Genomic DNA, 12,027 nt, shown 5'->3' with positions numbered 1-12,027 from the left:
AAATCATCAAAAAGAAAACAAAAATTTCTCCTATTTTGTAGGCATATTACCTTAATTTGCTTATCTACAGCTATATAGTGGCAAAAAAAATGGTCTTGGAGAGTTATAAAAATGTGCCATTTGAATTTATTTTAAATTTCCCATAGCTTTGTAGATCACCAGAGAAATTCTGGTCATTTGATGGTTCAGAGGTTTTAAATTAGTTTAAGGTCAGATTGCAATACTCATATGTACTTTGAGTAGTACTCTACTCCATAGGTACAATGGGGCGGTTCACAGTGTAAAGTTCTATCCAACATGCGTAAGGGTACCACAGTCTCACCATTAAGTGAATTCACCTTGGTCTCTAGCATGCAGCAGACCGGGTTCTTAGCCTCTCCTTTCCGCCCAAAGAAGATTAAAGCTGTGCTCTTTCAGCAGTTAATCAGCATATAGTCTCCTCATAAAAGTGGTGTCTCCTGACTGCAGCTGAAGGGTCTAAGGCATCACAGGGACACTTGTATTTGGCTGCTAGAGCTCTGTCCCTCACCTGTAAAACAGAGTTTCTCAGTCTGTGCTCCTCAGTCTTCTATAGTGTAGATGAATAGAGGGTTTCATCTCCCAGTGCTGCCTTCCTCTAGCCAAGGGATCGGCATCTTTGGCATGCGGCCTGTCAGGAAAATCTGCTGGCAGGCCAGGATGGTTTGTTTACTTGCAGTATCTGGAGGTTCGGTCAATCGCAGCTCCCACTGGCCACAGTTTGCCATTCCAGACCAATGGGGGCTGTGGGAAGTGGCGTGGGCCGAGGGATGTGTTTGCTGCCGCTTCCAACAGCCCCAGTTGGCCTGGAATGGCAAACCGTGGCCAGTGGGAGCTGCGATCAGCTGAACCTGCGGATGCTGCAGGTAAACCAACCGTCCCAGCCTGCCAGCGGATTTCCCTGATGGGCCGTGTGCCAGAGGTTGCCACGCCCTGCTCTAACCTCTACGAGTATAAACACTGTAATATAAACAGTCTTGCCTTTATTGATTTTTTTTCATTGTTACAAAGAAATCATATGTGAATTTTAACTCTCAGTCTAATAACAGACTAATTTCTATCACACAGAGGCAGGATGCTAATTGACAGCAGCTGGAGAGCCCAATTAATGAAAATATAATGAGCATAAACAGTGGGTGTTTGTTTCTATTACTGAGGCCCTAAAATTAAAGAAAATATGTAGTTGCATTTTTCAACATAAAGTCGTTGTGGATTGGCCCTCCCTGCTCTCATCTGCTGAGGTTAAAATAAGAGCGAGAAGTGAATGATGGGCAGGATCCATAGGTAATGCAAATGATGGTGTAAAGACGTATAATTTATATGCTCGGGGATGGAAAGGCAGGGCCATAGCAGGGAAACGAATCCCTAAAAGGGAGTGAGAATCTGATGGAGCTGTTATCTGATATACCTTCTTGCACCCTGCTTTCTTTGGTGCTTTTCTTCTCTTCTTGCACATCTTTCTGCTCCCTCAGATTGCAAGTTACACTCACATTCGCACAGACTTATAGGATCTGACTATCATAAAGGGGTCTGAAAGTGGATATAAATAGAAGTATAAAGTGGCCCTAGTGTAAATGAGAATCAGGCCCATCTTCAGCAGTCATTTATGTTGTCTCTAAATTTAGCACAGTATGTAGAAGGATCTAAAGTAATTCAGCGGCTTTGGAAAACACTTGTCCTCATACCACATGAAAGGAGTATTTGATGCTTCATTAAGAATGGCCATACTTGGTCAAACCAAAGGTCCATCTAGCCCAGTATCCTGTCTTTTGACAGTGGCTAATGCCAGGTGCTTCAGAGGGAATGAACAGAACAGTTAATCAAGTGATCCGTCCCCTGTCACCCATTCCCAGCTTCTGGCAAACAGAGGCTAGGGAGACCATCCCTCTCATCTTGGCTAATAACCATTCTATAATTACATTCCCAAAAAGGAATGTCCTGGTGTCCCTCCCTTGTGCTCTGTATTGGTATCCCTCAGGACTCCGTCCTTGATACCCTCTTCTTCCCCCTCTAGATCTTCTGCCCACTGAGTGACCTCATTTGTTCTAAAAGCTTATTTACCATCTTTGGGCTGAGATTTCCCAGATCTGCCCAAACATATTTAATAGATTTTAAGGCCAGAATGGACCATTAATATCATCTAGACTGACCTCCTGTATAACGCAGGCCATAGAATTTCAGCCAGTAATTCTTGCATCAAGCCTAATAACTCATGCTTGAATCAGAGCGTACCTTTTAGGAAGACATGAGTCTCTAAAGATTTCAAGTGCTAGAGAATCCAGTTTGCACTCTGATGCTGACTTACTCTAAAAGTAACACTATTTCCTTCATTTGTCAACAGTGAAAAATGTACAAATTTTACAGATGAAGATTAGGTAAAATATGATTGTGCAAATCCAAATGCGATGTGCCATTCATTTATGCTGCTTACCTTCAAGTCTGCTGTTTCCCTGCAGGTCCTGACTCTAACCTGTAATGTTTAAAAAAAAGTAGGAGTGTGAAGATAATAGAAAGGTTTCAATAACAGGCCTTTAGGATTTGCTTTCATCAGAAGGCACTAATCAGTTAGTGCATAGTTTAAAGGTTTGGGAGCAAGTTGATAAAGCACATGGGATACAAATCTAAAGGTTGTAAGTTTTATATACCTCTGGGTTGTTGTGAAGTGAACACAGAGAGAGAAGAGAAAGATGCCAGGTCTTTTTAACATTCACAGCAGGGAGGAATATGTTGCTTGACTGAGTCCCTGTCCGTCAAAATGGAGCAGCGTTGGTACCTTGCAAATCCAAGAGCATACTGCTTCGGCTTTCACAATACGTGGGTAGTCTGCAGATTTGTGTCATCTCTGATTTCCCCAGCAGAAAGACAGGGCAAAAGTGATGTTAAAAGGGAAACAATTTAAGAAAAGAGAGCAATGGTTTCTGTTATGGTTTGCTTTTCAGCTGTGAAATTTGGAAGAATGTCCAAAAAGCAGAGGGACAGCCTGTATGCTGAAGTGCAGAAGCACCAGCAGCGATTACAGGAGCAACGGCAGCAGCAGAGTGGTGAGGCAGAAGCCCTTGCCAGGGTATACAGCAGCAGCATCAGTAATGGCTTGAGCAACCTGAACAACGAAACTGGTGGCACTTACTCGAATGGGCATGTCATTGACCTGCCAAAGTCCGAGGGTTATTATAATGTGGATTCTGCCCAGCCCTCCCCAGATCAGTCTGGGTTAGACATGACTGGAATCAAACAGATAAAGCAGGAACCTATCTATGACCTCACTTCTGTACCAAACTTGTTTACCTATAGCTCTTTCAACAATGGGCAGTTAGCTCCGGGGATAACCATGACTGAAATAGGTAAGAAAAACTCTCACTCCTCAAGCATTCACTATTCCATTTGACTTTCTTTGTTGTTGAATAAATTGCAGTCCAGTTCTAACTGATATGGTACGCAGCCGATTCATTTAGAATGGACTGGTCCTGAAACAGGGCTGGCTGGCTGGCTGGCTAGCTGGGGCTTTTGTTGTTGACTGAGTTTACGACATTCTAAAATAATTATTACATTTCTTAACTCAGCAATTCATGAACTGTTTATGAAAATGGAACACCAAAAGCAACTGATGAATCAATCAAAACCAAGTGATAATTACTAACAGGGAGCTTGTTTCAAATGAGCTCATTACCAGAAGGGTTTAATGATCTTTTCTGACAGCTATACATATTCTTGTCAAAACAGAGAGTCCCTAAGGTGGCTCATTCTATTGTGTTTATTAAAATGAGCACCAGATTCTGATCTCAGTTGCATAGATGTACATTTGGAGTAATTTCACTGATCTCTTGATTTAAAAGCAGTGTAATTGAGATGAGGATCTGGCCCAAAATAGGCTGTGATTTGTATTCTCCTGATTAACTCACTGGATGTTTTGGGCATACGTCTTACTACAGTTTTCCTTTAGCTGCCAGTGCAAGCCTTCTGCCAGCTGTTTCAAACAGTTAAAAAGGCTGTGTTTGGGTGAACAATAATGTTCTTTTGGTCACACTCTAGGGAAGGTTTCTAACTAAATAAAATGGCTCAGGCTCTCATGTGTACACACTCAGCCGAAAGCACTGTATTCTATTCTAAGAAAAAAAGAACAAGAGGATGGCTTACTAATTAAGAGCTTCCCACCTCAACAAGTGATGAATGCTGAGTCAGTTGTGGTTTAGAATAAAATTAGAGGGTAACACCTCTCTAATTGGGTTTAATTAAAAAACAAGAGGGAAAGGGTAATCTATAACTTTTTTCTGTCTGAGCCCCCCCACCCCCCAACATGCTATAAAAACTCCAGGGCAGGTGGGGCGGGGGGCGTCCTTGGGCATAGGCATAGTTTGACTTCCATTTTGGGGGGAGCAGGGCTCAGGCCAGCTCTGCATAGCGTGTCACGGAGGGATAACCACCTCCACCCCCTGACTCACCTCAGCAGTCCATCCAGCCTGTCAGGGGACAGGAAAGCTGCAACCAAAATTTATAAATCAAATGGGAGGGTGGAGTGGGGCTCAGCTCAGTCTGAAAACCACTCAAGGTGCAGGCTGAGGCAGGGGGTATCTAGGGGCTATGTGCAGGGAGGGGAGGTAGCTCAGGGTGCAGGGAGAGGAGTAGCTAGGATCTGCATGGAGAGAGGGGTGTAGCCCAGTAGAAGGAGAGGGGTATCTAGGGGCTGTGTGGAGAGAGGAGTGTAACTCAGTGCAGGGAGAGGGGTAGCTAGGGGCTGTGTGCAGGCAGGGGGGTAGCTCAGGGTGTAGGGAGAGGGGTAGCTAGGGGCTGCATATCAGGAGCCCAGGAACGCTCCCGGCCCTGCTGTCACTGCTGCCTGAGGACTCTGCTGTCCAGGAGTCAGGTCACCCACTTTGGTGGCTCTTACCAACTGCTCCAGCAGTAAAAGCTGGGAGCTGAGGAGCAGCCACAACCCTGGGCACCATCAGCAGCAGCAGTAGCAGCAGGAGATAGGAGAGCTCTGTGGCTGCCCTCTTCATGGCAGCAGCCAGAGCAGCAGCTGCCCCCCAGTGCCTGGCTCCAACTTCCCCCCTCTGACCTGGCCAGGGGGCAGGGTCTCTTGGGAGGAGCTGGGGGAGAGAAGGAGGTGGGGGACAGTGTGGAGTTGCCCCCAGGACTGCCCCGCTCTGGGTAAGGCACTGCCATTTTGGGGGTGGGGGGGTGGAACAACGCCCTCTGTGCATTCCCAACTCCCACTCTTGGACTTGGGGCTTTCACCCTGCGGGGTGGCATCAGGGCTCCTGGCTTCAGTCCCACAGCTCTGGGCTCAATCCTGTGGGTGGGGCTGGGGCTTGGGGCTTCAGCCAGGAGTACTGAGGCTCAGGGCTACGGGTTTCAGCCCTGCAGCTCTGGGCTTTAGCCCTGCGAAGGGCATTGGGGCTCAGGGCTTCAGTCTTCATCCACAGGGCCCAGTGGCTCTCCTGAAATGACTCGCAGACCCCCAGTTGAGAACCACTGATCTATAACATCAGTAAAAAAATAAACTAAAGTAGGTTCACTCTCAGAAAACCAAATCCTTGAGCTCTTTGCATACACTGAATGTTTTGTACATCTTGGCTTGTGCAAACGTGACTATATGGTTTGGAAGAGTCACATTTCCAATTTGTGCCTAAAGATGTCTGGGGTGGGAACAAAGGAGAAAAGTCAAGTCTAAGAGATACCACCACTTGTGACCCTGAAGTATCTTGTGGAGGAAGGGACTTTGTAATGAGAGTAAAGATGCTGCTGTAATTTGTACCATCAGCCTATTTGCTACTTGTTTATCTAAAAAACTGTGAACCAATACTCACCTGCACCAGGGCACCAATAGCTTCTGTGGTGTGCTAACAGAAACACTGCAGTAGATTGTTCAGGTGGGGATGATGAGGTGCTGCACCAGTGTTTCTTGGGCTCTCTATGGACTTGACCCAGACACTTAAGTCAGTGGGAGTCTTTCCATTTACTTCAGTGCGTTTTAGATCAGGCCCAAACTCTCTCGTCCTTCAGGGTCACTCAGATAAGACAATATCCCTGCCTAAATCTTCATCCTTTCTTTGCTTTCCTAGCAAAAAACTGAGCTGGGCTCACCTTGATCTTCCACTCCCTCTGATCATACCAGAGGTGAGCACATCAGACAACTGCCTCTTCAACACACTGTAATGAGACAATTTAGTGAGCACTGAGTTGGCACTCACCCTTTCCTTTCCTAAATTTCCCTCTGATCCCATATATTCGGGGTAATTTTAGCTTCCTGAGGATGGGACAAGGTTGAGGAGCATGAGGGTTAATCAGAGGAGATTGGAACTCAGCACAGGAAGAATTCTCACTCTCTCCACTTAGTGAAACTGAAAACCATTTGGTGGTTGAGCAGCCTTATATTAGCTCCAAATTTGGGTAGGGAAAGTAGGACTAAGCAAAGGTTTTTGGCTACATCCACAAAGGAATTTAGGCACTTAACTATCACCTAAGTCCAAAATTTAGATCCTCAAAACCTCTGCTCAGTCACCACTTAACCCTGTGGTCACCTAAATTCCTTAGGTTGCTAAGTTTTCACTGGTAAAGTCCCTGATGAGCCTACATTTCTGCCAGTGGGCATGCACGCTGCCTAAATCCTGATGCTACCTCAGTTCCAGCAGGATCCTCAAGCTAGGAATTCCCTTATCTATCTCGCCTGTGGAGGCCAATCCGTAGGCATTCTCAGAGGCCACCGTAGAGCATGCCTACCAGATCAGGCTCCACACAAACAGAAAGGAAGAAGGTGAGTACTCTAGCTGCTGGGCTATACGGTATTCCAGGGTGGGTCTCTCTCAATCTCTCTCACTGCCCTACAGTCCATGGTCCCAAAACAGGAAAACACTAAAGCACATCTCTCCTGTTGAAGGTGTTCCACTTTTTATGAAATACTTAAATAGTCATTGGAGCAGGGCCTGGAATCCAGGTCTCTCAGGACAGTGTGCTAACCACTTGGCTATAAAGTCATTCTCACTTTCTCTCTGACCCAGTGACCAAGTTACAGCTAAGGATTTCAGTGGGTGGCAGGACTCTAAACATTTGGTATTGCAATATGGAGTTTACGTTTCCTTTATGGATCTAGCCCTTTGTGAGACTTAACTGCCTAAGTGCCTAAGTTACTTTTGAAAATTGGTCATAGGGCCTTTTGAAATTTTACCCAAGTGGTTTTGTTTTGTTTGTTTGTTTGTTTTAATGAATGAAAACTACCGTGGATGCGCTTAAGACCAGATCTTCAACTAGTGTCAATTGGCATACAGTAGAACTTCAGAATTAAAAACACCTCAGGAATGGAGGTTGTTCAGAACTCTGAAATAGTCGTAAGTTTACAACTGAACATTGACTTAATGCGGCTTTGAAACTTTACTATGAGAAGAAAAATGCTGCTTTTAACCATCTTAATTTAAATGAAACAAGCACAGAAACAGTTTCCTTACCTTATAACATCTTTTTTTGTTTAATTCTTCCTTTATTTTGTTAGTAGTTTACATTTAACAAAGTACTGTACTATATTTGCTTCTTTTTTTTTGTCTCTGCTGCTTCCGGATTGCATACTTCTGGTTCCAAATGAGGTGTGTGGTTGACTGGTCAGTTCATTCCTCTGGTGTTCGGAACTCTGAGGTTCTACTGAATTTCCACTGACATCAAGTTTGTTCCATTCTGAAAGATCCTATTACTTTGAGAGATGTTCCCTGTGTCTTTAACTGCAGGAACCGGTAATATTATTCACAAGGGAATGAACTGTTCAGTACAATGACTGTATGTACCTTAGTACAAACAAGAAATCAACATATTTTTCAGCTCTTCAGTCCTTTTGTTGACTTTCCAGTTATATATAAAGAATTCTGACTACCTGACTCACTCTTTAGTGAAGAGGTATGTTTAAACAAAATAGAAAAGATGTGCTAATGCTATATTACTGGAACTTTTGGAAAACTGCTCTGCAGTCCATGGCCCCAATATATGAAAACACTGAAGCACATGCTTAAGTCCCCTCTCCCCACATTCAGGATACCTCTTAAGCATATGCTTAATGTTTAGCATGTGATTGTCTTGTTGTCTTCAGTGAAACTGAAGCTTGGGCTTAAATTTAAGTATGTACTTAACTGTTATGTGAGTAGAAGTGCTCTCCTGAGTTATGGCCTGTAATATGTGAAAATGATAGAGAATAATATAAAATAGAGATGGAAAGGATGTATTAAGTTGATCCCATGCCAGTGAAGATTGCTCCCTATAATATATTTTCTAGTGATTTACTCAGTCTTGCTTTAACTGTCCCAAGTGACATTAATGTTCCATTAATTCTTACTACTCTTTGGAAGCATTCCAGCCAATCTCATGGTTAGGAAGTTTTCCAGATTAAATTTTCCTCTTCTGTTTACATTCTTAAAATACTTTTAGTTGGTTATCTTGCTGCTCCTTAGTTGTCATTTAGCCAGTTGGTACTATACCCACTCTATTAATCTTACCTCAAGAATCAATCTCTCAAACTCTGCAGCCAAAATACATGTTGCTATATTTTATTCAACTCCCGTAAATTGCTTTACATCTCTTTGGTACTGAGATACCCAAAACTGATTGCAAGTTCATTCTCATGGGAATCATGTGGAGAAATGGAGAGACACAAATGGCTCCATGGTTTGGGACGTGTTGGCTCTGCAGAGGCAATCCAGAATCACAGTGACCGTTTTTGCTTCCACTTTATATGCCCACTAATCTCTATTTTGCTCTTCACCGTAACCCCTTCATCTCTTTTCATATTAGAGCTTTGTTCTTTTCTCCCACACATCGAATTTCTCATTTGGGGCTAGCTTCCCAAGATATATTGGCATGCATATTTCCAAGGCTGAATCCCCTTTTTCTATACCCATACTTTTAACCTCTTTTGGTCACTTTAAATTGTCTCTCTCCTCACTTACATTTGCACTTCCTTACAATTTAGAATAATTTGATCATTTAAATAACGTGGCGAATCCTCTCTTCCAGATTATTAGACAAAATGTTCAATATTGGTAGAATTAAACCTAACAATGATCCCTGCTGCACCCAGCTAAACAACTTGCTGCAATTGAATAAATTGCCTTTGAGCATTTTGTTCTTGGCCCATCTGCCGGTTTGCAGCCCATGTCATGGTGTTCACTTAAAAGTCAATTTAATTTTATAAATAAGATTTCATGAGATGCCCTATCAAATGCTTTATACACTGTCGATGGTCCCTTCTTCACATACGAATTTTGTAATTCTTAGAAAAAATAGGTCAGGTTTGCCTGGCATGATTTGTTCTTTAAAAACCATGTTATTTTTAGACCTTTTTAAAAAAATAATAATCTTCACTATGTTCTGAATCTAAGTTCACATCCATTAATATCAGTAATGAAAATGTAGACGTGTTAATGTCATGTTCATCTCTTCATTTTGAAGTTCACTACTGATACCCAATTGATATTTTAAAAAAACATGGTCCTATCACGTCAAGGCAACACGAGGTTTTTTTATGGGCTAGATACTCAAGTACTGCATGCCAATTTGTGTTCCTAAATATTGTAACAGCAAATAGGCCTGTAGGAGGAAATATCAACAAATAGTAGTTAAATTCCAGGCTTCCACATTGTATTTAGAAACATAATGCATTCATTCAAAGCGGTTGAATAGTTCCCTGTATAACTGTACATGATCAGGTCACAGTATGTGCTAAAAGGGTAAAATGACTGTCCTCTGTTAAATACAGGATATATATAATCAAAAGCAGCATCCAGGGCGTAGAAGCAAAACTGGGAATTCTTTTTGCTAGCTAAGAAATAATGTTCATGATGAAGCATATGAAGCAATAAACAGGCTTTGTGGGTAATTAAACATAGATGCAAAACTAAGGCATTTGATAACTGGAAAAGCTATTTATTGGAAGAAATATGTTCCAATATCCTGATTCCTATTACATAGCAAAATAAAATAAGACTACTCACAATATGTTTTTAAAATGAAATAAATATATAGGGGCAGATCCTCAGCTTTGCACCAGCTAAGGATCTGGTCCCTTTTTCTTTTTCTTTTTCTTTTTCTTTTTCACGAGTGATGGAAACTTTTCTCCAAGAATCATGAACCATTAGAACAAAGCAGATGAAATTTGACAGATTTGACAGAATTTACCTTTTTATTTTGGGGTTTCGAACCTGAAATTCATAGTGAAATTCATGAGATAAAAGTCTGTGTGGACTGCAGCAGAACAAGGGTTTGATAACCCCACTGAATTTAACACTGCTCTAGCTATGATCAGCTAAATCACTTCTCTCATTTTATAAGGCCAATTCTGCAAAAGAGAGCCACTAGTGTTGGCATCATGGAGTCCCTTTGATTGCAGGGGATTCCACTGTGGTGTTCAGTAATGACTCTGGGTCCAAGAGGCTTGAAAGAAATCCTCATTATTCAGTGACACAGTTCAAACTGCCTCTGTATAACTTCCTGTCTGGGATACTAAACTATTTTAAGGTACAGTTCCTAATACCACACTTACACTGGTGAATCTCTTGGCAAGACTGGGGTCCAATACAAGACAACTGGCTGCTGTGGAAGATGAATGGGAAAGTTGATAGTCATTTAATATTATTTTGAGGGAAAGGAGCAAGCCCCATCCCCTTAGTTCCTGTAAAATCCACAGAAGAAGGAAAACAATTTATTATTATACCTGTTGAGGGTGGGGAAAAAGCCTATTCGGGGATACAACTGTAGAGAGTGTTACAGGAGTGTCTATATCTATATATACATATGCAAATAGTGAATAGGTAAGATAGATGTCATTCCTGATTGCATAGCATAGTTCCTGGGTTTTATAGGGCCACTAAAAATGTTGTCGTGCATCACAAATGGCTTCTTCTAGTAGCTCTTTACATCAGCTCTTAACAGCGGGCGGGAAGTGGTGGTAATCTACTTAAGCTGCACCTGCCAGCCTTGTGTATCTAGAAGTTTCTCCTAAAATAAGCAACTGTGAAATAGTGAACAATGTTGACATCATCTGGCCTGATATTATCCCCTCAGCCTTCACCACTGTGAATGAACTAACGTGCTTTAACACCTGCAGCCACTCTTTAGTGTGCTGTGTAGGAGGAGTGTATGTTTTATTTCACACAGGCCCCTGCAAAATGAAGGGCTGGCCCTGACCCTGCCTTCAACCAGAAACCAAAAGAAAAGTGAGGTCTGCAACATGGCAAAAATAAACAGTTACATTTAAAGTTAAAAACCCTTGACTGGTATTTAACAGAAAAGAAAACCAAAATATGGGTTGAGGTAGGGGGCACAATAACTTCCAATTAAGGGTTCAGATAGCCCCACAGAAACTACAATGCTCAATACCTTGAAGGTTTCAACCATGATTCGGTTCAGTGTATAACAATGCTGAAGGTCCTTGGATAAACAGCATTATATACAGTAAAGTGTTGTTGTTATTATTATTATTTATTAAAGCACACTGACAACCAGGAATTTAGCACACAGTTTCTCATTTTTATATGAGATATTAATTTTTAAAAGCTTTTGGCTCCTTCACTGATGCATTTTAAGGGCCGAATCCAACTCCCCTTCATATCAATGGAAAAGCTCCCATTGCCTTTAATGGGAGCTGGATCTATCCCTCCATGCTGACATTCTATTGGGATTTCAGCAGCACTTTGAACTGAAGCTCTATGCTTTGCCTCATATACCAGGTTCCTATGATAGCACTAAACTTTCTTGCAAGACCATGTAGTATGTTTCATTTCTAAGGGTATGTCTATACATGCAGCAGCACAGCTGAGCCATTCCAGCCGCACTGCTGCAGCACATCTGGTGAAGATGGTGACAGGAGAGACCTCGCCCATTGCCGTAAAAAACCCACCCCCGCGAGCAGCAGATGCTGTGTTAGCGGGAGAAGCTCTCTTGCTGACATAGCACTGTGTACATGAGCGCTTATGTCAGTGTAATATATGTCATTCAGGGGATGTGGAATATTCACACCCCTGAGCGACATACATT

At 42.5% G+C, this 12,027-nt stretch overlaps 1 protein-coding gene across 2 annotated transcripts in view; it reads left to right on the top strand.

Moving 5' to 3' along the window:
- The window catches only part of RORB (RAR related orphan receptor B), a 204,863-nt gene that overhangs the window by 153,354 nt on the left and 39,482 nt on the right, over window positions 1-12,027 (top strand). The window contains exon 4 of one of the 2 annotated variants that reach the window (XM_074953238.1): window positions 2,958-3,359. The exons of the other annotated variant lie outside the window; for it this stretch is intronic. Coding sequence (XP_074809339.1) covers window positions 2,958-3,359 — 402 coding nt within the window. The remainder of the gene's footprint in view (window positions 1-2,957; window positions 3,360-12,027) is intronic. 2 annotated transcript variants of the gene reach the window in all.

This window comes from Natator depressus, chromosome 5 (genome assembly GCF_965152275.1).
Source record: "Natator depressus isolate rNatDep1 chromosome 5, rNatDep2.hap1, whole genome shotgun sequence".
Lineage (NCBI taxonomy): Eukaryota > Metazoa > Chordata > Testudines > Cheloniidae > Natator > Natator depressus.
The sequence above is the reverse complement of the archived record's forward strand: the minus strand, read 5'-3'. Positions and strand labels throughout refer to the sequence as shown.